This window comes from Chiloscyllium plagiosum, chromosome 32 (genome assembly GCF_004010195.1).
Source record: "Chiloscyllium plagiosum isolate BGI_BamShark_2017 chromosome 32, ASM401019v2, whole genome shotgun sequence".
In the NCBI taxonomy this organism is placed as follows: Eukaryota; Metazoa; Chordata; class Chondrichthyes; order Orectolobiformes; family Hemiscylliidae; genus Chiloscyllium; species Chiloscyllium plagiosum.
The window spans coordinates 1,957,907-1,984,945 of record NC_057741.1 but is presented as its reverse complement, the minus strand read 5'-3'; the positions used below and the strand labels follow the sequence as shown (position 1 = coordinate 1,984,945).

Sequence of the window (27,039 nt, the reverse complement as noted above, 5' to 3'; positions counted from 1 at the left end):
GCCGCCATGTTCTAAGACAATTCAGTTTTTTGGTGCATCATATTTGTAAGAACATCCAGGGGAATATGTTCCATAACTATCCTTTGCCATTTTGAAAGTCCCAGCTTGCTAAAAAATGTTTTTCCTTGCACAAGAGAGGATAGTAAATAGTTTCTTCCCATATGTATCTAGAGAAGAAAGATATGTAAAGCCCAAAAGGAGACATACTGGGTCTAATCCAATCTCCGTTCCCAAAATCTTTGCCAAGGTATTCGCTATGAACCTTATGGCATGTCCACAAACAACGCGTGAGAGTATCAACTTCTATTTTACATTTAAGGCACATTGGGGACACTCCTGCCTTAAACCTTGCAAGCCACTCTGGTGATATATGAGCCCTATGAAGTATCTTCAATTGAACAGTTGAGTCCAATTACAGATAGAGATCTTTCTGGCATTTTCTCAGATATTCTCCCACATCTCTAAGGAGATTTCCATCCCTAATTTTTGAGTCCAGGTTTTATATAATGATTCCGTGTCCTTCAATAGCTTATTACCTAGCGAGGGATAGAGAGTACTGGCCAAGGGGGCACCCATCAGCCGAAGCACACTCCTTTCCATATCTGATTTGCAAGGGTTAGTCAATGTACAAAGTCTTGCACTTGAAAATATCGAAAGAGATCTTGTTAGGCAACCTGAACTTCTGACGCAACTGTTCGAAAGACATCATGACATCAAACAGATCTCCCAAACAGGAGATTCCTCCGGACCCCCAAATTTTAAATCCAGCGTATGTCAAGCCTGGCTGAAATCCCAACATTCCCAGGATAGGAGTAAAAGGGGAGGTTTTTTTTGTAAATTACCCTCAACCTGTCGTATCATCCTCAAAGCTTTGATTGTGTTTAGTACACAGTCAGGTTTTTAACAATGATCAGTGACAATTCTCATCTTATCCATAAATAGTAGGTTGATGAGGGGCAATTTTGCTTGGGAAGCCTCGATATCCAGCTAAACTGACTGCGGATCACAAGAGACCCAATCAGCCACACTATAGTAGGGAACTCAGTTGGTACTTCCTAAAATCCAGAAAATCTAGACCTCTCCTTACTTGTGGGAGCTGCAACTTATCTAATTTAATAAGGAGCCATCTATGATTCCAAATAAAAGAACCTAGCCAACCATAAAGCTTACACAGCGCCTGTCTCGGTAATATCAAAGGAAATATTCTCATGGGGTATAATAGGCAAGGGAGAATATTCATCTTGACCAGAGCTATTCTTCCTAGCCAGGATATCAGGAGATCTTCCCAATGTTGGAGGTCCTGCCTTATTTTCTCCAATAAATGCATATAATTAGCTTTATATAGCCAACCAAATACCAGGGTAATAAAAATACCTAAATAGAGTAAACCTCCCAATGACCACTGAAAGGGGAAGCGAGATCCATCCAGAAAATTGGATATGCTGGTAAGACCTCCTAGCAGCATGGCCTCTGATTTCATCAAATTAATTTTGTAACCTGAGAACATACCAAATAAATTAACCACTTGAATTAAGCGAGGCACAGATGTCAATGGATCATTTAAGAAAAGGAGGAAGTCATCTGCATAAAAGAGTAATTTTATGCTTGCCCGATCCTACCTCTGGGGTGATATAATAGGGTCAGTTCGGATAGCTTCTGCCAGCGGTTCAAACACTAGTGTAAGTGGTAGTGGTGAGAGAGGGCATCCGTAACGATAACCTCTGCCAACATTAAACTATCCAATCTTATGCCTTTGGTAATCACCACTGCTTTTGGATCATTATAGAACACTGACCCATTTGGTAAAAACCTCTCCAATGCCAAACTGTTCTACAGTTTAAAAAAGGTATGGCCATTCCACCCAGTTGAATACTTTCTCTGCATCTAGGGAGACGACTAATCCCAGTATCGCTCTTTGCTGGCAGACTTGTACCATATTTAATACACTACTGATATTATTAGTAGATCTGCGACCCTTAATAAACCCCATCTGATTCTCTTTAATAAATAGCAAAACTCTCTCCAGTTTTAATGCCAGCATTTTTGAGGATTCTAAAGTCCACATTCAATAAGGATATAGGTCTGGGGCTTTTCCTTTCTTAAGAGAGAGAGAGATATTTGCTTCTCTGAGGGCGTGAGACTACCCTGACTATATGAGTAGTTATACATATCTATAAGTGGTCCGGCCAATTCGTCTATAAGCTCTTTATAGAACACAACCAGAATTCCATCTGGCCCGGGTGCTTTACCGCTCTGGAGCTGCCTCACCGCCCCTTGCACTTCGAGTTGTCGGGGGGGGGCGCATTCAAGAGAGGCTCCTGCTCAGAGGTTATGCCCAGAAGGACCAGATTCTTTAAGAAAAGCTTCCATCTTCCTCGCTCTATCCTCACAACCCTCCGACTGATATAGCTCAAAATAGAACTTTCTAAAAGTTGCATTGATCTTTTTAGAATAACAAGTCAAAGTACCAGCACCTTCTCTAATAGACATAATGGATTAGAGAGCCTTTTTCTTTCTGGCAAGGTATGCTGGATACCTGCCCGGCTTATTGCCGCGCTCAAATAATCTCTGCTTCACAAATATTATCTCCCTCTTTGCTGTTAAAGTGCAGCAAAGTAGCCCTGAGGGCTGTAATCTGCTGTAATTTAGTAATGGACGGCTGATCAACATACGCTGACTCAGCTGCCTTCAGGTGAGCCTCAAGCAGACGCTGTTGTTTTCCCTTCTGTCTTTTCCGGGTCACAGAATGAGATAATCAAGCCGCGCGCATATGCCTTAGCAGTCTCCCACATCACCGATGGGTTACTGGCTATACCTGAGTTAATGCCCCAGAAAGCTTTAAACTCCTGTGAGAAGTATTCTATGAACTTACTATCCTTCAATAGGAAAGGGTCCATACGCCAATGTCAGGAGTCCAACTTATCACCACTAGTCTTGACCTCCATATACACTGCTGTGTGGTCAGAGATACTATATTCCCTATTTTACACAGGACAAATCAAATTCAGAAAGCTCGAGGGAACAAAAAAAAAATTATCGATTCTGGTATGGCATTTGTCTACTAGTCTCAACTCCCTGTTCAGATCAGGCAACTGCCTAGATCTCAGATATACCTGCAGAGCTCCAAGGTATCCTGTCCATCTCTGGATCGATAATACAATTAAAATCTTCCCCTAAAATTGTGAAACACATCCAGAGGGCCATCAACTTGGAGAGTGCATCTGTTACGAATTTAAAAGGATGTGCCGGGGGCAATATATATTCAAAATCCCGTATTCCTCTCCATATATTAGAGCTTTAAGGTACTATAAACCACCCGGACTCATCTTTTATCTGGCTTAACATTTGGAATGGAAGATTCTTCCAGATAGGAATGACTACTCCCCTACTTTTCGAATTGAAAGATGAAAAGAACACCTGACCAAATCCTCCTTGCTGCAGCTTCAAATGCTCCTTTTACCATCCAATAACTCTTTCCAGCTAGAGCCATGCCCTTGGCCCAGACATCACAAGGTAAGATAAACAAATCTCAATATCTTATAACACAGAAATTAAAAGTCAGCAACCAACCTGCCCACTCCATATTATTACCCCAGGCATTCTTGACAAAGCAGCGACATGAAATAAAATTACAATCCCAGCAAATATTAAAGGAAAACTCAAAAATCCCCCAACCACCAGATAAACCAAGCAAGTTATAAATAAAAGTTAAGAAAAAAAAACTCCAAGGAAAAATGAAAAAGAGAAGGGGAAAAGGGGGAAGTCCTTCAGTGTATTTGAGAACATCCAAAAATTCTTTTGCTTTTTCTGGCAATCTGAAGTTATACACAGACCCTCTGTGACTGAAGTGCAGCGTTGCCGGGTATCTCATGGAATACCGAATATTTAAACCCCTCAGACGCTTACCTCAAACGCCTTCCTCTTGCATACCGCAACTAGAGAGAAGTCCTGGAACAGCATTATTTTCAATTCCTTGTATACGATAGTTTGGGGATCCTTCCCCAAAACTCTAAAGGCCTTCAGCAACATTTGCTGGGGTCTCACTAGGACCGGGCAGGGGTTCTGGTCCAACCTGGGCCTGCGCACAGCAACCTGGTGGGCCCGCTCAACCCGTACCCGGCCTAACTCAGGCTCCTGCTTCAGCAGTTGTGGGAGCCATTGCTCCAAAAAGTCAACAAGCTGTCCTTGCACCTCCTAATCGGGAAGGCCCAGCAACTGAATATTCTTCCAACGACATCTATTTTCGAGGTCGATCTGCTCTTCTAAGGCCCAGACTTGATGTTCCAGAGCGCGGACTTGACCCACGGAAGATTCAGCAGTGGTCTTGGAGGCTGTGGCTCTTTGCTACGCCCCTCCAACACGCTGCCCAAGTTTCTCGATCTCTTCTCATGCTTCTGCAGCATGTCCAAGGTCAACTCCCACCTGGACCAGGTCTCCTCAATTGAAGTGTTGATCTTCTCTGGGAGCTCAACAACTCCAAGATCAGGCTCGCCTCTGCAGATAAGTTCCCCAGTGCAGCTGTGGGCGCATCTGTTGCTACGGAGGGGTGGGATGGGATTCCCTGCCTGTTGCGAACTCTGATCCTTCAGTCATTTTAGAATGTACCAAACTGCTAACGTTTGGTGTGAAATGGCTATAGCAGCTGAGAAAAAGCTATTTTTAATAGTTTAAAAAAATGAGGGGAGGGTAGGTACCCCACTTTGTCTGGGTCCTGGGCAGAGCTCAGCAGACTCAGACCTACTGGGTTGCTGCCATTTTGAATCTCCCCTCTTTCCCCCCTCCCATTAAAGGCTTTTTAAATAATAAATCATCATCAGTGGCCTCCTCAGGATATCAAACAGCTTGTTTTTCACAGCAGAGGTTGTTTAATAGTCATTTGGTAGCACAGAAGCAGTATTACAGAAAAAAAATTATTTGATCAAAACATTTCATTGTGAACTCATCAGGATAATTTGCAAGAAATACCAAAGGGAAAACCACATTTATATTCCGCAGAAAGTGAGTGCTTGAAAAGTAGATTGGTAAAGGCATCACCATAGAACATGGCCCTGTGTATTAATGTGTAGCGTCCAGTACACACGTGCCATACCATGACTGATTGACAATTTAAATTGGTTGTCTAAATTATTTGTACAATGTGGGTTATTTAGCAAATGCTGTTCAATCACAGAATCATATCTGAAGTTAGAAACTGCATTGAGTGTTTTGCAAGCACAAGTGGTTAACTATGGTCAATTCTGCTCATAAGAGTGAGTAATATGGTACAAGCATCAATGGTGGTGTGTTGTTAGGTATACAGGCTGTATGTTACAAAGACTGGAGGATCTTACCAACAGCCAATAGTTTTAGCCATTTGCAATAGGCAAGGCTTTGAACAGGCCTCCTGTTCTTTATAACAAAACACACATTCTTGGCACCTGTTTTAACACAACAAAATTGGTGATTGCGATTTTGGTTTATTTCTCAAGACAATGCTAGGTTAACATTTGAACAAAGCTTGGTAGTTAACTGTCAGTAGTCACTGGGTGCATTCTTCACAGCAACAGCCTTACCAGAGTTCACTTTGCCAACCAGTCAGCATTATCTTCAATTACAAATGCTGTTTTTCCTTTCATATTTCTTGTGAATTGTCCTGATGAGCGCAAGAGGCAAAACTTTAGTAAAATGTGCCTTTTCACAGCAATACTCAAGTAACTAAGCACATAAGTAACTAAAAAGCTATTTACCACAATTTGTCCAATATAGGTAGATAGGGTTAGAAACGAAAAACAAGAGGGTATTATTTAAAAGCCAGAAACGGTGAAGGTGCAAAAATATTTGAGTTTTCAGGTGCACACAGAGGAATAAAATACCAAGAGAGGTTAATGGAAGGTTGCCCTTTTATACTTAGGCGAGAATATAATGTCACAGCTATACAAAAGCCAAAAGTTTGGCTGTACTTTTCCAGCACCACGTCAGGCAGCATCCAAGGAGCAGGAGAGTAGATGTTGAGCATAAGCTCTTCATCAGGAATTCTCTTGCTCCTTGAATACTGCCTGATTGGGTGTGTTTTTCCAGTGCCACAATTTTTGACTCTGATCTCCAGCATCTGCAGTCTTCATTTTCTCATAGCTATACAAAACCAGAGTTAGACCACAATAGGGAGTTACTGAGTAGTAGTATACACCACATTTTCGGAAGATTATATTACCCTTTGATGAAGTTCAGCCTAGAAATACTAGAACAATACAAAAACAAAACACTTTTGATTCTGGAAAATGAAGAACAGAAAACATTACAAGTACACTGTAAAACCAGGCAGGCAGTGGAAAATTCTGATGCAAGGTCACCAACCTGAGAAATGAATTCTCTCGAAATACAGGCATCACTTGACCCAAGTATTTCCTGAAAACTTTGGTTTATATTTGTGGATAGCCATTACTCCATTATGTCATGCTCTTAAATTAAAATTTATGAAGCATGATATTTCAGCTTAACTAAGAAGATTAAGTTAAACTAACTTTTGATGACTAAATTACAAGGAGAGCACCCTCTTAAACTGTAGATTTGTAAATATTCAGCCAGTGAATCAAATCCTAGAATGTTGCAATTCAGAATGTTATGGACTAGGCCAGACCCTTCAAAACATTTTAAGAAGGTAGCCCAGATCTTAACTTTTCTAGTTGTTTCAGGCAGATGTAAGGTGGATAACCCAGAAATGATGCAGCTGGTCAAACCACTTGGCTTCAAGTAAAACAGAATTTATTTCCACACGACCAAAGGAAACAAACAAAAGAAAACAGAATTTAGAATAACGATTTGAAAACCCGACCAAACATTATATCCCCCGCAACTTAAAGTGCTGTTCTGATTTCCTACAACATCCCACAAACACACCCCTTGGCAAAAAGTTACAAACATGTTGTTACAGGCCAGAGATGTTAGAGAGAATGACTTAGCATAATTTGTTGAAGCATGGAACCTCTTTCCACTGCAGCAGCTTCTCTGGGTCCCCAGCTAAAATGAAATCAAACTAGAAAAATCCCTGAACTGGCAGAACTGGCCACTCCCCTTTCACTGTACAACTGTTTTTAAAAAGCCTAAAAGCCTTTTTTCGCTGATTGTTGCCTTGGGAAGTATCTGTTGTGTATTAGCAAAGACCCCAAATCTCAGACAAATCAGAACCGCTCTTTTACAATCCCTCTTGAAAAATATACCAAGGACAACATAACCTTGTTAAAGGAGAAACATCATCACTGATCAATTCAACATCATGGAATTCTTTTGCACATGTGGATAGCTCTCAGCCATCATTCCTGCGTTGCGACCATGCACAAAGTATGACATTATCAATTTATTAAAATACACAGGTATATCATCCAATAGTTTATTTCACATAAAAAGATCTGAAATACACTGAATATTTACATGAAAGAATCTACATGACTACTTTCTATTCAATCCTAGCACCACTGAACTGAATAGATAAAAGTGATAGTGTGTGGTATAAAGTTTGCTGCACTTAAAAATCCATTGTATTTTAACATTGAAACCTTGAATTGTGAACAATAAGTGATTTGCTTTCTACAGAAGTTCTAAGCTCAGAAGTGTTTGTCTCAAATTTCCACATTACAACATTGTTACTTAAAACAAATTGGCAGGAAGTTTTAAAAAGCTAAGAGAAAATTAGACAGGTTTCAACTTTTGTTATAAAAGGATTCTGATAATACAAATACTGAACTCAAAGATCAAAAACGTATATGTACCCAACGGCACCTTTGTGCGCATGTTCTAAGTTTCATACATCATACCACTTCCAGAATAAATTGCAAATCAATAGGCTTGAACTTGTTTATATAATTCACATGTATGAAGGAGATGGCTTGAATAAAACAACTTTAATATTAACACTGAAATGGACACAAATGCCAAATAAAAGAATACTTATGTCAGCTATATCTATTATTACTCCAGAGTCACATTCAGGAACTGTTTCACACACTGAAGTGTTTTCAAAATTCATTTTACACATATTTTTAGGTATTACAACAGAAAACTACTTACAAAAAGTTACACCAAGCATAATTAAAACTTGCTTTGCATTAACATGCCATTTATCAACTTAGGAATTTGATTTTATACCAAAATTCAAAAACACAGATAAATTTAGAGAGATAAGACATTAGAAACATAAGGAACTCAATGCTTGGATTCCTGTCAGTCAACTGAGGTAGTTTTAACAAGTAATAGTGCTCAGAATTTGCCAGCAAGTTTAAATTCTCATTTAAAATAGAAACGTACTTGAGTATTCTATTTTAAGAAATAAAAGTTATGAAAATTTTCATGTTTCCCAATTCTCCCACAAGTAAACATTGATGTACTGAGACCAGGCTTTAAACAGATACGTAGAAAAGCCTACTTAATGTGTTAAATGCCAGGTATATACACAGCAAATCCTCTAAGTGATGGTGACAAGAAGTTCTTAAGCTGGATTTGTATAGGTTTTGAACTTATTCTTTCAATACATATATTAGTCGGGTAGCAAAAATATGTGGATATCAGGGTATCTGAACGACAACCAGGCATGGTCTGATTCTGTGGAGGATAGTGTCATGGATGCTGGATAATATTTCCCATTGTCTTGATGCAGACATGTATCTATCTGAATTTATATAATTTTGATAGCATCTGCAGTCCTTTTGATTTTGTGAATCAAAGACAAAAATAGAAACTGCTAAAAAAGCTCAGCAGGTCAGGCAGCATCTGTGGAGAGAGATCAGAGTTAATGTTTTGGGTCCAATGACTCTTGAGCTGGGTTCTGAGGGTCACTCAACCCGAAAAGTTAACTGATTTCTCTCCACAGATGCTGCCAGACCTGAGCTTTCCCAGCAATTTCTATTTTCTGTCCTTTTTAATTTTGTTTGAGTTTCTATATTTGGTGCAGCCGGTTTTGTGGGAATAAACAAAATTAAAAACTTAATGTCGTTGGCAAATATTAAATTAGGTCAGTTTAAAAAGTTTCCTGGATGCTAAAATATTTTAAAACGCACTCATCAGTAACTTATAATTGTTTGTGGCAATCGAAAATCAAAATGGTATGCTGCCTTCAAAAAGTGGCAGACAACTTTTCAGGCTCCATAAAATTTGAAAGTTTAAGAACAATATGCATATATTGTTAGATGTCCATTTCCCTGCAAATAATTGTATAAATATAGAAAGATTTGCATGCTTGAGAATGATATTTAGATCAGAGAATTGATCATTTAAAACCAAAACTAGAAAATACTGAAGTATAGCATCAAGCTCCTACTTTCACTGAAAGCAAGTAAGACAATCAAACTTCAGACGTAAGTTCATAGTGGATTTCATTATTTTTTCCACTTCATAATTCCAGGCATAAAACATGATTTTTTTTAGTTATGTGGCAATCACCTACATACCTAAATTCAAATTCTTTATTAACAGAAACTTTGCCCAGTTTGTTCAGCATTAAAAAATGAAAGTAAAAGCAAAACAGTTTTGTCATATATGCAAGTATATCATATGTATAGTATTAACCTTAGATGAATTTTTGTGAAGCAAAGGCTATATGAAGGAAAAGGAACAGTAAAACTATTCATGAAATTTCTTCAACCAATAAAGTCAACTTATGTACCAGATAGGAAACTCTTCTGTCTTGCGCTGAAATCAACAGCGGAAGATGATTTCCAAGGTGTTCTGTGCACTAGTTCAGAAAGGTGACTCATCACTGAGCTGACTATCTGGTTCCACAGGAAATATTATTAGCTGCAGTATAATATTTTTAAAAATCTTGTCCCAACCACTGGACGAAGATGCAGCACATTTTGGGATAGTTATCAACTGAATTATTTGTAGCTTTTAATTAGAACGTTCCCTAACAGGTTTTTAAAATTCATTACTGTCATTATATTTATGATAAAACTGACTCTATACAGTTATTAGCTGAGATTGCACCATACACATTTACACAACCAAAATATAGCATACTCCACTCCCAATTTTCAATACTTCTATCATTCCACATTTTAGAATTCTCCATTAAAATCAGTCTGGCAATTATTTGGCATGACCCTGTTGGTGATATATAATTAGGTTATTAATTAAATACAAAAAGGGCAGTGTTTATTTTTGTGCAAAGCTGATGTCTCAAGACTAGCCCCATCATTCCATATATTGTATGTGGTTTAACAGAAAAATGCTACCTTGCATAAATTTAGAAATCATTGTAAACACTTAAGATACTCCATAGAAGTTTTTAAAAATATAAAATTCTGCCTACTTTGTCCCTTTAAAGATGACTAGACAACTAGACTCAAATTGTCAAACCAATGCATAAAGTAAACTGCTAAATCTGATTTTTTTTGCTGTGCTTTGTGCAGGATTGTCTAGTATCCCGCAATTAAAAAAAAGTAAAATCAATAGATGCAATTTCATATTCTTCTGAATAGGAATGCTTTGTTTTGTAATACTCAATTATGTATCAGTTAAGGCAACAGATGAAGTGACTCAGAAGTCAAAACACCACAGAAGCAAACATTCAAGATGACATGGGAGTCTGGTCTGTTTCTTCTAAAATAGATGCTTTAGTTGTAATCACTTTTTATATAGTGTTTGAAGAATTTGATAGACTTCATTAAGTTCCATTAAAAATATCAGACACTTAAAATTTCTCATTGGTATATCAACATGTACATCAGATAACGTCTGAAAAATGACAGAACATCTACATTATAAAAAGATTACCGAATGCACAAACCGGTCATCATTATGCATGCTACTTGCAACCAATGTGCTTGAAGTTTACCAACTCAGTGCTGTCCAATGCTCACAGCTTGATTTTTAAGTCTTTTTGCGACAAAGGATGTTCTGAGTATTTAGCTTATAATAATATCTGGGCAACATATGGAGAATGAGTACTTGCTACAGCAGCCAACAGAGGCAAGTCACTTGATTCAATCCTGTAAAAGAGAAGATGTACTAAGTTGCTGTGAACAACATGCAGGATAAAAACAAACCACTCATTTATGCCACAAGCCAGAAAGAATATACGTAATTTCAAGTGAATATTTAAGTGCATGGTTCCTATTTGGATGGCATCTCATACAACAGCCTTAAATAACAATGATACACAAGCTATGTTTAGTGGCCAATACTCTCCAAAATCAGTTGGTTTGTATAAGGAATAAAGAACCTTATGTTTACAATTAACAAAACAAAAACCCTTGCAGGACTGTAGTCATTCTAAATTAAGTGAGGCAATTTGAAGGCTGGGCGGATCAGAAAATTGTACCATGTTCTATTTTCATGCACCAAAACCAGGATCACTTATTTGGAACAGTTTTAATTGAACCATTTTGGTAAACTCAAATCTAAGCCTCTCTCCCAGGTTGATGAGGGAATGCATCAACTTTCCTAAAGGATCATTTGAACTCTTAGAAATGGAAAATCAAAGTAGAAATGTACATTCAAAATAAAACAAAGTTCTTACATCAACTTTATCCCTGAAGAAAAGGGTGTTACAAAAGATCAGTTCCAAATTGACATTGTACCTGTGACAGGCCAAAATTTGTGAAGCATGACTGACAGCATTTTATTTTTGCACAAAAATAGCACTTAAATAAAAGAATTTGAAAATTATAGTAATTTAGAAAATTAAAAACCTTAGCAGATATTTTCAAAAGGAAGTTTGATTTGCACTCGAGGAGAGCTGGAGAGTGAGAAGTGAGTAATGTTAAGAGCAAGGAAGTAGGATTGACTGGATTGGCCCATGGGACCTTGCATAGGACTTGAACTAAACAGTCTCTGTCTCTATGTCATAAATAATTCCAAGACTTTATGTACTTCTAAAAGAGCTAGGAGTGTAAAAGGGGGGAGAGAAATGTCATTAAAAAGGTACAGGTGGTTCTGCTAGAATGCTGTAGTTGCATTCCAGTGAAACCTCACTTAATAGAAATTGAGGGCCTATGGGGAAAGTGGGGTTAGGGGCAGACCGGCAAAGAATATCACTCACGATTGCTCAAAAGTCTAACGCAAAGCATAGCACAGCCTGAATGAAGGTTGAAATCATTTTTATTAACAAAAGTAAATTTAACACAGTACTCTGTACAGTACCTCTCAAAACTGCTCTGTTGGCAGTTGCCATCGGCGCAAAGACCCTCACTGAAATCAAACATGCACAGAACGGCATGTAGACTGGCACCAACATCACATGCGCAGAATGACATGAACACTGGCACATGTGCAAAACGGCATGGTCATGGCAGAAGGGCACAGAGATTTTGGCGCAGTTATCTGCACATGCACAGAATGAAGCTCGCGAATTGAGCCCCATTGGAATCTCACCATAGCGAGTAGAGGTAAGTATTCTCAAAAATACCATTTCCTAATTCTTCAGCGACATTATAGCCAAATTGTGCTGTCAAAATTCAGTCATAATATAACCTGCCTAAGTTTATAAGTTGAAGTGCCATAACTTTGGGAACTTTAATGAATACTATTGAAAACACAACACGTTTGAAAACTAGTAGAATATACAGCTTCAAGATTCCAATTTACCCCAGCACCACTCCCAATTCTTTTACATGCACTCTGGTGTGGCCTTTCAGGTATTCGGACAGCATCTTGCTTTTAAAATACAGTTCTTGTAGTCTGTCCTCAAGATGGGTTAAGCACTGCAAAAACAAAAACGCCAGAACTGCTCAACTATAATCAAAACAAAATGCTGTTAAAGTCAACCAAATACATTTACCCATGAGAAATTTGGCCAAAATATTTTAAAAACGGAAATAAAAATTTATTAAAGAGTGTCTTAGGGTGGTGGTGGGGGAATACCTTTCTGATGTGACAGCAGATGTAGGTTTTCAAGTGTGTGGAAACACATAACCAGCTATCAAGTAATACTGAAACATAGAAGATAGGAGGAGTAGGCCATTTGACCCATTGAGCCTGATCTACCATTGAATTTGGTCACAGGTGACTATCAAGGTGAATCCTCTAATCCCACCCTCTCACTGTATCGCAAGGCCATTAGACATAGGAGCAGAAATTAGGCCATTCAGCCCATCGAGTTTGTTCTGCCATTCCATCACGGTTGATGAGTTTTTCAACCTTATTTTCCCCACTTTCTTCCCATAGCCTTTGGCCTCTTTAGCAATCAAGAACTTATTAATCTCTGTTTTAAATATACAAAATGACCTGGCCTGCAGAGCCCTCTGTCATTGAATTCCACAGATCGACCGCTCTGGCTAAAGAAGTTTTTCTAAACAGCTTTTCCTTTACTCTTAGGCTATGCCTTCGGGTCGTCTCTCCTACTAACATATTTCCATCATCCACTCTGTCCAGGCCATTGAGTATTCTGCAAGTTTCAATCAAATCTTTCTAAACTCAGTATAGTCCCAGAGTCCTCAAATGTTCCTCATATGTTAAGCCTTTCATTCCAAGGATCATTCTCGTGAACCTCCTCTGGACCATTACATCCATGCTGGAGGTATCAGCTCCAAAATTGCATTCCTTGAACACCTTAGCCAGAAGCACTGGATCAATTTTCTTCTTGAAAACATTATTTTCGCCTCAACCACTTTGCGGTAGTGAATTCCACAGACTCACCATTCTCCTGGTGAAGAGATTTCTCAGCTGTCCTAAATGTTTTACCCCTTATACTTAAAGTAGTTAAGGACTCCCCCAGTACCGAAATCACCCTTCCTGCATGCAACCTGTCTAGTCCTGTTATAATCTTATAGGTTTGAGATTCTCCCTCAGTAAACTCTGGTGAATACAATCCTAACAGACTAAATCTCTCCTCATATTCGGCCATCTGAGGAATCAATTTGGTAACCTTTGCCATGCTCTCTCCATTTTAAGAAACATTGTTCCTCAATAAGGAAACTAAAATTGTACAAAATATTCCAGGTGTGGTCTCACCAATGTCCTGTAAAAGTGCAGCAAGACACATCCTTGTTCCTGTACTCCTATCCTCTCACTATGAAGGACAATGCAAAGCTTGCCTTCTTTACTGTCTGCTGGACCTGCATGCTTACTTCCAGCATCTGGTGTTGGAGATACCCAGGTCTCATTAGCCAGTCCCCCTCCTCTCAATTTATAGCCAAATAATATGTCTTCCGTTTTTTTGCTACCTAAACGGATAATCTCACATTTTTCCACATTATACATGTGTTTGCCCACTCAGCCTGTCCAAATCACTCTGCATCATCTTCACAACTCACCCTTTCACCCAACTTGGTCATCTGCAAATTTTGAAGTATTACATTTAGTTCCCTCATCCAAATTATCAGCATTCATTGCTAATAGCTGGGATCCTAGTAACAATGCCTGGAGTACCACACTAGTCACTGCCTGCCATTCATTTATTCTTACTCTTGTGTATTTACCATTTTCCTCTCCATCTCAATGCCACTACCCACAATCCCACAGGTTGAAAGTCCTGTGAAAGTCCAAATAAAGTTCACTGGCTCCCCCCATCAATTCTATGAATTACATCCTTGAAAAATTCCAGTCGATTTGTAAAGCAGGATAGTGCTTTTGTAAATGCAAGCTGGGTCTGATTCTATCACTATTTTCTAAGTGCTCCACTATAAAATCCTTGACATGGACTCTTCCCCCTACCAAACATCAGACCCACTCGTCTCCGATTTCTGGTTTTCTCTCTCCCTTTTAAAATAATGGGGTTACATTAGACCCTGGAACAGTTCCTAGACATTGGAGGTAGCTAAAGAATCTGAGAAGATGACCACCAATTTATTTACTATTCCGAGGGCCACTTCCTGAAGTATTCCAGGAAGTAGATTATCAGACCCTGGGGGTGTCAGCTTTCAATCTCAATTTCTCTAACACCAGTTCTCTGGATACAGAATTATTTCAGTTCCTCTCACTGAAACTTGCATTCCGCATCATTTCCTGGTATATTATTAGTGTTCTCCTTTGTGAAGGCAGAAGCAAAGTATGAAGTGTGGGTGGCACAGTGGTTAGCCCTTTGCCTCACAGCGCCAGAGACCCGGGTTCAATTCCCGCCTCAGGCAACTGACTGTGTGGAGTTTGCACGTTCTCCCCGTGTCTGCGTGGGTTTCCTCCCACAGTCCAAAGATGTGTAGGTCAGGTGAATTGGCCATGCTAAATTGCCCGTAGTGTTAGGTATAGGGGTAAATGTAGGGGTATGGGTGGGTTGTGGGTCGGTGTGGACTTGTTGGGCCAAAGGGCCTGTTTCCACACTGTAATCTAATCTAATCTAAGTCAGTTCATCAGCCTTTTTTTTGATCCCCATCACAAATTAAAAGTAAAACTTCACTCCTCCCATTTGCAAATTCTTGTATAAGGATAACATTCCTTAAACATTCCTAATGGCTTGTTGCATCGGCATGTTAAGCCTTCAGTGACTTATCGACAAGGACACGTAGGTCCCTTTTTACCTCTATCATTCCCCACGTTACCATTTCAAGAAATACTCTGCACATCTATTCCTCCAACCAAAGTGGATAGCATCATACATTTTTGCACATTATATCTCTGCTGCTGTGCTTTTGCTCACTCACCAAACCAGTCCTAATCCTCCTGAAGCTGCTTCACATCTTCCTCACAACACATTCCCACTTAGTGGTACCCTATAAGTTACTGCCTGCCAACACCAGCATAACTTGTTTATTTCTAAGGTTTCTGCCTGTTAGGCAATCTTTAATTCTTGCCATTCCATGTGGTTTAATTTTGCTAAACCACCTCACGTGGAGAACTTTAATCAAAACCCATTTCAAAATCCAAGTATACTAGATCCATTGACTTAATTCATCTGCAACTTTCTCAAACTATATTTCCCATTTGCAAATCTATGCTGACTCTGCCTATATAATCAGTGTCCATTTATCAAATCCTTTATAGCATTTTCTAGCATTTTCCCTATGGCTGATGAAGGTCAACAGGTCTGCAGTGACCTCATTTCTCTCTCCTTTAAATAAGAAGGGCAACATTTGCTAGCTGATCTGCAAGAATCATTCCAGAATCTATAGAATTTTGGAAGATAATCACCAATGGATTGATTATCTCTATAGTTACCTCAGTCAATAATCTGGGATGTAGTATATCAAATTCCGGGGACTTAACTTTCAACATTTGAATAACTGCTGGCGAAGCACATGGACGGCAGTAAATTGAGGTGTATGTAGATTAGGTTTGATCTTAGATCAAGATAAATTCTCGGCACAACATCGTGGGCTGAAGGGCCTGTACTGTGCTGTACTGTTCTATGTTCTAATTCTATTAATTGCATCTGTACAATCTTATTAATACTAATTTGCTTTAAACTCATTCTCCCTAGTCAGTTTATAATTCTCTGACCACTACTGTCTGTCCTTCCTAGATGTCGAAATGTCAAAATTTACATTCCTAGAGACTCCTCTAGTCTAACTTCATCCAATTCTATGATGGTAACCTCTTACTCCTTTCTCCCATTGATTTATAAATTGTAAAGAAAAATCTAGTCATTTACAAATTCAGAAATTGTGTTTTTGATGGCAGAGTCATTGGGATCAACTATGAACCGCGATTGTCCTCGCACTAATCACGTGAAATGTCACTTCCTATCTTTTACTCATCTGAATAACTACACTTCATTCTTCGTCTTGAAGCCAGTTTACAAATCTATTGTCACTTGCCCTAACTCCACATTCCCGGACTATTAGGAAGCACCTTATTGAAGATCTTCTGAAAATAAAGGTTTAAGGCAGTCAGAGACGGAGTCAGAGATATACAGCATGGAAACAGACCCTTCGGTCCAACCCGTCCATGCCGACCAGATATCCCAACCCAATCTAGTCCCACCTGCCAGCACCTGGCCCATATCCTTCCAAACCCTTCCTATTCATATACCCACCCAAATGCCTTTTAAATGTTGCAATTTTACTATCCTCCAACACTTTCTCTGGCAGCTCATTCCATACACGTACTACCCTCTGCGTGAAAAAGTTGCCCCTTAGGTCTCTTTTATATCTTTCCCCTCTCACCCTAAACCTATGTCCTCTAGATCTGGACTCCCCAAACCCGGGGAAGAGACCTTGTCTATTTATCCTATCCATGCCCCTCAATTTTGTAAGCCTCTATAAAGGTCACCCCTCAGTCTCTGACGCTCCAGGGAAAACAGCCCCAGCCTATTCAGCCTCTTCCTATAGCTCAAACCCTCCAGCCCTGGCAACATTCTTGTAAATCTTGTCTGAATCCTTTCATGTTTCCCAACATCTGTCCTATAGGAGGGAGACCAGAATTACACACACTATTCCAGAAGTGGCCTAACCAAATGTCCTGCACAGTTGCAACATGATCTCACAACTCCCATAACTCAATGCTCTGACCAATAAAGGAAAGCATACTAAACACCTTCTTCACTATCCTATCTACCAGAGACTCCACTTTCAAGGAACTATGAACCTGCACTCCAATGTCTCTTTGTTCAGCAACACTCCCTAGGACCTTACCATTAAATGTGTAAGTCCTGCCCTGATTTGCTTTCCCAGCACAGATCCTTGTGGCACACCACTGGTCACACCTCCAGTCTGAAAAACAATCGTCCATCACCACCTTCTGTCTATCTTCAAGCTGCTTCTGCATCCAAATGACTAGTTCTCCCTGTATTCCATGTGATTTAACCTTACTAACCAATCTACCATGAAGAGCCTTGTCAAACGCTTTACAAAACGCCATGCAGATCACATCTACTGCTCTGCCCTCATCAATTCTTTGTTACTTCTTCAAAAAACTCAATCATGTTAGAGAGACATTATTTCCCACGCACAAAGCCATGTTGACTATTCCTAATCAGTCCTTGCCTATCCAAATACATGTAAAACCTGTCCCTCAGGATTCCCTCCAACAACTTGACCATCACCAACGTCAGGCTCCCCAGTCTATAGTTCCCTGACTTTTCCTTACCACCTTACTTAAATAGTGGCATGTTAATCAACCTCCAGTCTTCCAGCATCTGACCTGTGACTATTGATGATCCAAATATCACAGCAAGGGGCCCAGCAATCACTTGCCTAGCTTCCCAGAGTTCTAGGGTACACCTGATCAGGTCCTGTTTATCACGTTATCATTGCCTACCATCTCAGAAACTTACTCAGTCCATTCAATAATATTAGTCACTTTTGAAATTGAGTCGACTATTCTTTTTTTTTGTTTCTAGATGGTATTTCTAAAGTAGTGAAAAGACTATGACCACATACCAAGTGGTCCACGAACTAAGAACTCATCAGCTCATGCAATGCTCTCAACTCTGCAGCATTTTAATTTAGAAATAACCAATAACATGGCTTTATTCTTTACACAAAAAAGTGGTTAGTTTATAAAATAATTATTACTGAAAGTTATTTATGTAAAATCTGGTAACTAGCTAAAATATATATTTAAGGTGGGCAAAGCAACTGTATGAGGAAGATGCCATCAATCTTTTGTATTGTTGAAGGCTTGGCATGCTTCAAGACGCACTTGCTGAAATTAAATTGATACTTGAAGTCAGGATCAGAGATACAATGTTTCTGTAATTTAATAGTTGGAGGCTACTCCTGAAAGTAATCTAAATCAGCAGAACAGGATCTGGGTCTCAGTGAAAGCTCACGAGTTCCACCTTTACAGCATTGCAGGTTGAGATTGTGGTACCATGGTTTAGTACATTGCTGTACAGACATCTTAACTCATTTTTAAAGAGGACTTCCTTGCACTTCAGTGAATTTATTCTTAAAATTACATATTTTTAATGAGATATTCTTTTGAAATTAATGTCCTCCCTCACTTCATTCTCTCATCTGCTCATCTTACTGGATATTGTTTACATTTAGGTTACCAAAGCTATTTTGTTGACTCCTCCCCATCATGAGATTTCTTAGCCCCTCATTCCAACAGAGATTTATAGAATCCCTCAAGTGTGGAAGCAGGCCATTCAGCCCTTCAAGTTCACACTGACCCTCTGAACAGTATCCCATCCAGACTATACCTGCATGGCTAATCCACCTAGCCTGCATAATCCCTGGAAACTATGGGCAATTTAGCATAGCCAATCCACCTAAGTTGCACATCTTTGGTCAGAGAGGAAACTGAAGCACCTGGAGGAAACTCATGCAGGCACGTGGAGAAATGAGCAAACTCCACATAGACACAAAGTCATCTGAGGGTGGAATCAAATCCAGGTCTCTGGTGCAATGAGGCAGTAGTGTTAACAACTGAGCAACTCTGCTTTCCTTTAAGCACGTGCTAATTCTCAGACTCAGATCTGTCTGTTCCTATGCCAAGTTTCAAATGGCTCAGGCAGTGATCTGGAGATTAAATTTAGCACCCAACTCATACATATGTAGCAATAGTTATACACTTGTAATTTAGTCCTGGTTGGCCCTATGGTATCCTGAAAATTTGTTTCGTATTGCACAATGGGCACCACTTGACCAGACATGTGGTTGGAATGTAGTCTAGACAAATCACAAGACAGACCTAACTTTTTACTTACATAATCAGGTGGGAGCTTTAGTTTGTAAAGCTGAAGAATGGATTGGAGCAAGGAGGAAACCAGGTTAGAGACCAACACCTCTTTGCCCAACTTGCTATCCATCATTTTCTTTTGGTTTGTAGCCACTTGCACTGAACACTTATCGGTGTCTGCAATAATACAGACAGATTCTGCAACAGGCTCATCCAAAACAGGGTGCTAAAATAGAAAAAGGGTAAATAATTCATAACAACAGCGTTTAATATTTTGACCTTGATAAACTGTTTTAGAACAATGCAAATTATTAAACTCCATTCAAAATTGAGCAGATGCTGTAAAAAGTCAGGTTTCTAGCTATTAGAACTTCAAAACTCTTAGCTGTCAAAGCCAAAGTCAGCTTAATTTCATTCCTTTACCATCTGGATATTGATCTGCAGATTAATTTGCTAGCTGAAAGCCCCTCACAACAAAACATTTCCAAAATAATCCAGCTGCTAGATTTAGCTGGCTGAAAAATGTTTTGCAATGCCAACCAACTTTGCCTCAGACACACACAACATACACAAGTATTGGTGAGAATTATCCAAAAGATCCTGTTGGTAACCCCTGGTGGGCTCAACTAAACAGTCAACTCTGAAGTTAACAGATTGTCTTGAACGGAGTTGATCATAATCTGAATGCTAAGACAACAATAACCATTTGGCATTGAATTCATCATGTGCTCTAAAAAGCACAAGCGTGTTTAAAACATGCCATTTCTTGCTTGAGCTGAAATGTGAAAATAGCAGAATGCACATCCATTATTGTTGTTGTAGCTAGGGACTCACTGGATGCCACAGTGGTACTTTTGGTCGACTCAGTCTTGCAGCACATTCGGTAGCTGGATAAAGAGGGGTAGCTTTGAGCAACAAATTAGCTATTCTGGCAACAGTTGATCTTGTTTATGGAAAGACAGCTCAAGGGAAATGAAGAGCTTAGTTGGGGGCAAGCAACACAGTACTGGAATTCATGTAATTTGACACTGATTTACTCATGGGCCCAATCCATTATGGTACATAATGAGGTTTTGGTGGTCAAGAATGTGGATCAATGCGCATATGTAACATACATTATTACTTTCCCCATTACATTTTAACCACATCTGAGAATTAGCCTTTGGACTAACTCTATGTTTGATCCCTCATTTCAAATTACATACGCACTATTTTAAAATGTCTATGTCTTGTCTCAAATGCTTTTGTATGTTGAGTGGTGCAACCTCCTTCCAGGAATTATGTAATGGGTTAATAAAACCTGTAGAGCACAATGCGGACAGAACATACTAGAACTGCAAGTGTCAGTGATATTACAATCAAAACACTTACCTGCACAGCATGTGCTAAATCCGCCATTAAACACTGTTTCAGCTTCTCGTCAGAGCAAGTTCCATGTAAGACTAAGTCTGGGACATATTGAGAACAGTAGCCACCAAACAAAGATTTTCCAAAGTTACTGATACTTGGTCTGCTGCTCATTTTGATGCTGTAGCAGAACCACAGAAAAGTTTGTATTTTAAAATTGTATACTTTGTACATATGTTCAGGCACATAAACAGTCCCATATATTTATCCTTATATATAGAAACAGCCTTAATTAAATATACCATGCCTATTTTGTAATACTTTTAAATTAAGATGGTCTTCTTTGGGCAATTTTGTAGGTGTCTCTTTCAAAAGGCACATCTTCCAAAGATATGTCCAAGTGGTCACTACGCATTCACAAGTTCTCCAAATATCAACCTTTTCAATCCTATTGGATGTCACAGCCTAGCTGTATCTACTCCTCAGCCAATGTCCATGTGTACACACTTAAACAACACCTAAGCAATACTCAGCAATGGGTGATTTTTCTTTTTCCTCTATCAATGGACTAATTACTGCACTGGAGATCAGCTATGGAAGAATCTGGAAATCAAAGCTAGAACCTTCTTGTCCATAGGGTTTATAAGCATACAAAGGAATACCTTAATTACAGGATGCTTTGATGTTTCCTCAATATCAAGTTTAAGTTGCAACCAAAATAAGATAGGAACTAAAAGCAAGCAGGCAGGTGAAACTTTATGGTTAGGGCACTGGCAGTTATGCAAAGGAACCCTGTGGTGGCAGATTGGATTAATGCAAATAACAGACATGTAAGCAAAGTGGAATAATTAGAGATACTGCATTCTATATATGTTGGGCTAAGCAGGCATAGTCAAAGCAACAAATCCTTGAGCCAACAAGAGGTCAAACCAATTAGGTGAAAAGTAAAGACAACAGATTTTGTTAACAACCTGCTTACAGACATTGATCAAAGTGACTAACACAATTAATAGTTCAACACTTCGTTTTGACAAGGGTGACTTTAATGGGAAGGGACCAAGACTTACAGACTTACAGTAAACTATGTCATAAAACATTAATGGTTAATTTCACAGACCAGACAGCTGTATCCAAAAAAAGGTAATACTAAACCAGTTATTGCCAGAGGAGAGTGTTAGGTCTAGTTTCCACAGAAAACAGTAATGAATGTCTAAAGAGTTAAGGGACAAAATAAAACAAAGTGAAAGAGCATTGATCTTGGTAAATGGGAGAGTTCCAAGCAAAGGGTAACAAATCAGATAGCAAGAACCTCTCAATTCAGAAAACCTTCCATAAAATTGAAACATTGCACATCACTTCCATTTCAGGAAGGTGATAGAGAGAACAAGAATTATAGGTCAGTTAGCCTAACATTAATGGCATCTATAGCTAAGAACAGCGAAAAGTACAAGCTTATCAGAGTGTCATTATAGAATGACAATGTTGGCTGTGCCTGACAAAGCAAATGGACATGGTGACTAAGATTTTATCTGCATATATTATTGCAAAACGCAAAAGCAGGAGGCAGCCATTCAGTCCACTGAACACGCTTTGCCATTCAATAAGATCAAGGCTGACCTGGTTATCACTAACCATATCTCCTGATATCTTGTTAACATTACACTCAATCTTAGACTTCCTTGTAGATCAAGAATTTAACTCAGCTTTGAATAAATTCAACATCCCAGTCTACACTGTTCTCTGGCAAACAGAATTCTAGATACTAACAACACGAAGTAATTCCTCATCTTGAATGGAGAGATGACTTTTTAAAAAATGTGCCCTACTCTGCTAGATTCCACAAATGGAATATATATTTAAATTTTAAATTCCTTAAGGTGTTTGATATGAATGTCTCCCTCGGGGCAGAACTAGAAGATGGGGTTCCTGGAATGGAGGGCTAATTATTGATCTAGTTAGGGATTGACTGAATTGCAGTAAATAGAAGGAACAATGGACAATTACTCAAATTGCATGCTGTGACTCCTGGTGTTGATAAGGTTGCACTAATGTTTTGAGATATTAAGAGGAACCGATAGAATGGATAGTTTGATAATGATTCCACTGGATGGTGAATTTTGGATTAGGGAATGTAGCCTAAAAGAGATAGGCATCTCTTTCAGGAATAAAGTTAGGAAATACGTCTACGTAAAAAGACAGTGCTTTTCGCTTTAAAAACTGATATCAATTCATTTGCTCAAAGTCTCAAGTTACATCATGACTTCTTGGAGGCTGGCAGCTCTCTGCTACTTCCTGAAATATGCACTTGAGAACTGTAAGCCAAGACAGTATAGATTAGGTTATTTAACTTGAGGAAAGGGTGACTATAAAGGGGTCATAACGCAAACAAACCTGATCAAATCTACCATAGAGCCAAAACTTGGAAGGACTTTTACTTCCAGCCAATAACTCTAGTAACCATGCTCTTACTTGCCTTGGCATTGAAAGTTCAAGCTCTTCCATGGTATCTCGTCTCTCATTAAAATACTCCAGTCCTTGTGTAGATGAATCATGGGTTACATCCTCATCATCACTGTCTCCAAGAGCACTGTCAGAACTTTCATTCCTGGGAATGTCACCATCTATCCTCAAGGTAATGTCCTTCTCAGAGTCACCATCCTCCCGACAAGGGATGACAGTAGAGGCGCTGTCCCCATAATCCTGTCTGCCAGAATTAGCACCAACCAATTCAAGTGGAGGCATTTTCAAATCATCACAGCATGAAGTTCTTATGTTTGCGGTGTTGCTGGTGGTGTTTTCTCCATTTGAGCATACAAATGATATGACAGTTTCCTTTGCAATGGAGATACCACAAGCCTGGTTAGATAGCTCAGCTATGTTGCTTGCTGCAGGGCCACTGTCCTCAGTGAAATGTTCAGAGATACTTATGCTTCCTTCAGAGAAAGGAATTCTCTCACAATAATGGTCCTGCTTTGCCTGCATTCTTCCTACAGCGTCAGCCATCTCTGGTTGGTCCTCAGCAGGTTGATCTACTCTGTCTGTTTTTGACACGTTGATGTCTTTTTGTACTCGATTACTGTTATTTTTTCCACCTTTGTGGTCCCTGAGGCGTTCCAACTGCTCTTCCATTTCCTTCCTTCTAGTTTCAATATCAGAGTCAGGTGATAGTGAACACCCAATCTGAAACAGCACTCTATCCTGCAGGTATGGGCTCCTTTGAGGAAACCTATCTGGACACTTCATTCCAGATAGGACAGAAGCAGCTCGAGATATTTTCACTGGAAGACTGCTTGTCAGCTTTGCTGCAGTTGGTGATGCAGAACAAGTAGGTCCATCAGTTAATCCAAACGCCTCATGCCCAAGCATTTGTGTCTCTGTATCACACAGTGCAGATTCTTTCATGGTTGTTATTGTCTCTTTTGTGTTTTCTTGAATCATTGTGACTTCTGCACACGTGTTAGCAGTGTCAAATTGGGCTCCATTCACAACTGAAGGTGCTTCATCGTACTGTCCAGACGTATACCTTTCATAGCTATCAGATTGAGTCTTACTAACTGCTTTGGATTTTATATCTACTTGTATTGATTTATCTACAACCATCGTATTTTCTTTCTCAACACTGGTTGAAGATCGAAGTGGAGTCACCACAGTAGGATCATCTTTATGAACACTGACCACTACATATTCTGATTCTTCCACTTCTCCCTTCACTAGTGCAGTGGAGATGTTGGTTCCTGCTTGGATATTCTCACCTTCTGAGGGTTTCTCTTTGCATATTAGCTGGTTTTCTTGAAGATCTGAGCACCGTATAAAGTAGCTAAGGACAAAAAGTAGGCGCTCAACTAGTTCTTTACGTTTGCCAACCACAACAGTCCTGGCGAGCCTCACTGGAGAGCCAATAGCTCCATACAAATCACCTAGAAAGAAAGGCACAGAATTAGTAACAGCTATAAATACTCTAACAGAAAATATTCTGAGATACTCAAGAAATAAACCTGGTTCTTAAAATGCTAAACACTAGACAAATATATACATGTTATCCTGTGTTTTGGCCAATTGATATCTACAAAATAACAGATTAACTATTCATTTTTCTCATTCCTGTTTTTGCATAACCTCGCTGTGCATATGTTGACTGGTGTTATCCACATAAGAAATGATTATAGTTCAAAATAATCAATTGCTATGAAGCATTTTGGGATGTCCACAGTCCCTTTGCAGTTCACATTTTAAAAATCCAGGGGTCAATATTCTATTAGTTGCTGCACACAACTTGTAAAGTACTGGGGAAATATGCAAATAAAGCTAAGTTGTTTGTAACTCAATCAGCTTCTGTCACGACACTACGGATTTCTTACAGAAACTCAGCACCCACGGATCAGTCGAACCGGGAACATTCCCCGACACAATGGATGTTTCCACATTCTACACCAGCATCCCCTACAATGATGGCATTGCGGCAACAGCTTCAGTACTCAACACCAACAACTGCCAATCTCCAAACACCATCCTAGATTAGATTAGATTACATTTCATTACAGTGTGGAAACAGGCCCTTCGGCCCAACAAGTCCACACCAACCCACCAAAGCGCAACCCACCCATACCCCTACATTTACCCCTTACCTAACACTACGGGCAATTTAGCGTGTCCAATTCACCTGACCTGCACATCTTTGGACTGTGGGAGGAAACCAGAGCACCCGGAGGAAACCCACGCAGACACTGGGAGAACGTGCAAACTCCACACAGTCAGTCGCCTGAGGCGGGAATTGAACCCGGGTCTCTGGCGCTGAGAGGCAGCAGTGCTAACCACTGTGCCACCGTACCACCCACAAATCCTACAACTGATCCGCTTTATCCTTGATCACGTCTTCACCTTTGACAGCCAGTTCTTCATCCAGACACATGGAACAGCCATGGGGACCAAATGTGCACCCCAATATGCCAACATTATACACCAAGTACATTGACGACATATTCTTCTTCTGGACCCATGGCGAGGAGTCACTGATAAAACTACATAGTGACATCAACCAGCTTCATCCCACCATCAAACTCACCATGGACTACTCTCTATTATCTGTCTCATTCTTGGACACGTGCGTCTCCATCAAGGACGGACACCTCAGCACCACACTCTACCGCAATCCCACAGACAACCTCACAATGCTACACTTCTCCAGCTTCCACCCAAAACATATTAAAACAGCCATTCCCTATGGACAAGCCCTACACGTACACCGGATCTGCTCAGATGAGGAGGAACGTGACGGACACCTGAAAGTACTCAGGGATGCCCTCACAAGAACGGACTACGATGCCCAACTCATCGACAGCCAGTTCCAACGTGCCACAGCCAGGAATCGTAATGATCTCCTCAGGAGACATACATACACTGCAAACGACAGGGTACCCTTCGTTGTTCAGTATTTCCCAGGAGCTGAAAAGCTACGCCATGTTCTTCGTGACCTGCAACACATTATCAATGAGGAGGAGTACCTCACCAAGACCTTCCCCACACCTCCACTACTTGCCTTTAAACAACCGCCAAACCTCAAACAGATCATTGTTCATAGCAAACTGTCTGGGTGTCAGGACAACTCCATACAACCGTCACAGCAGGTGCTGCAAGACGTGTCAGAGTGTGGACATAGATACCACCATTACGTGTGGGGACACCTCCCACCTTGTACATGGCTGGTACTCATGTGACTCAGCCTACGTTGTCTATCGTATACGTTGCAGGCAAAGATGCCCTGAGGCATGGTACATGGGGAAACCAAGCAAAGGCTATGACAACAGATGAATGGGTGCCGCACAACAATCAACAGACGGGAGTGTTCCCTCCCAGTTGGCAAACACTTCAGTGCTCCAGGACATTTTGACCTCGGACCTTCGGGTGACCATCCTCCAAGGTGGACTTCGGGACAGGCAGCAAAAAGTGGCCGAGCAGAGGCCGATAGCCAAGTTCGGTACCCGTAGGGAGGGCCTCAAACGGGACCTTGGTTTCATGTCACATTATCGGTGACCACCATTGCACTATACACACACTTATGACACACTACACACACACATACACTTTCTCACACTCACGACCCCCAACCCAGACAGACACATACAAAGACCCACATGCACATACATTTTGTGGGGTGAATTTGTATTTGCAGGGTTACATTGCACCTTGCTCAAAAACTGCATGAATTTATGTAAAACCCGGTTATCT

At 39.9% G+C, this 27,039-nt stretch overlaps 1 protein-coding gene across 2 annotated transcripts in view; it reads right to left on the bottom strand.

Annotated features, from left to right (window-relative positions):
• Positions 1–8,834: 8,834 nt before the first annotated feature.
• Positions 8,835–27,039, bottom strand: part of LOC122539310 (folliculin-interacting protein 2-like) — a 117,518-nt gene continuing 99,313 nt past the window's right edge. For both annotated transcript variants that reach the window (XM_043674008.1, XM_043674009.1), the window contains 5 exons: positions 23,288–24,731; positions 20,839–20,995; positions 19,496–19,693; positions 12,556–12,671; positions 8,835–10,958 (listed from right to left, as the gene is read on the bottom strand). In XM_043674008.1, the coding sequence (XP_043529943.1) occupies positions 10,880–10,958; positions 12,556–12,671; positions 19,496–19,693; positions 20,839–20,995; positions 23,288–24,731 (1,994 nt within the window). In that variant the 3' untranslated portion in view covers positions 8,835–10,879. The remainder of the gene's footprint in view (positions 10,959–12,555; positions 12,672–19,495; positions 19,694–20,838; positions 20,996–23,287; positions 24,732–27,039) is intronic.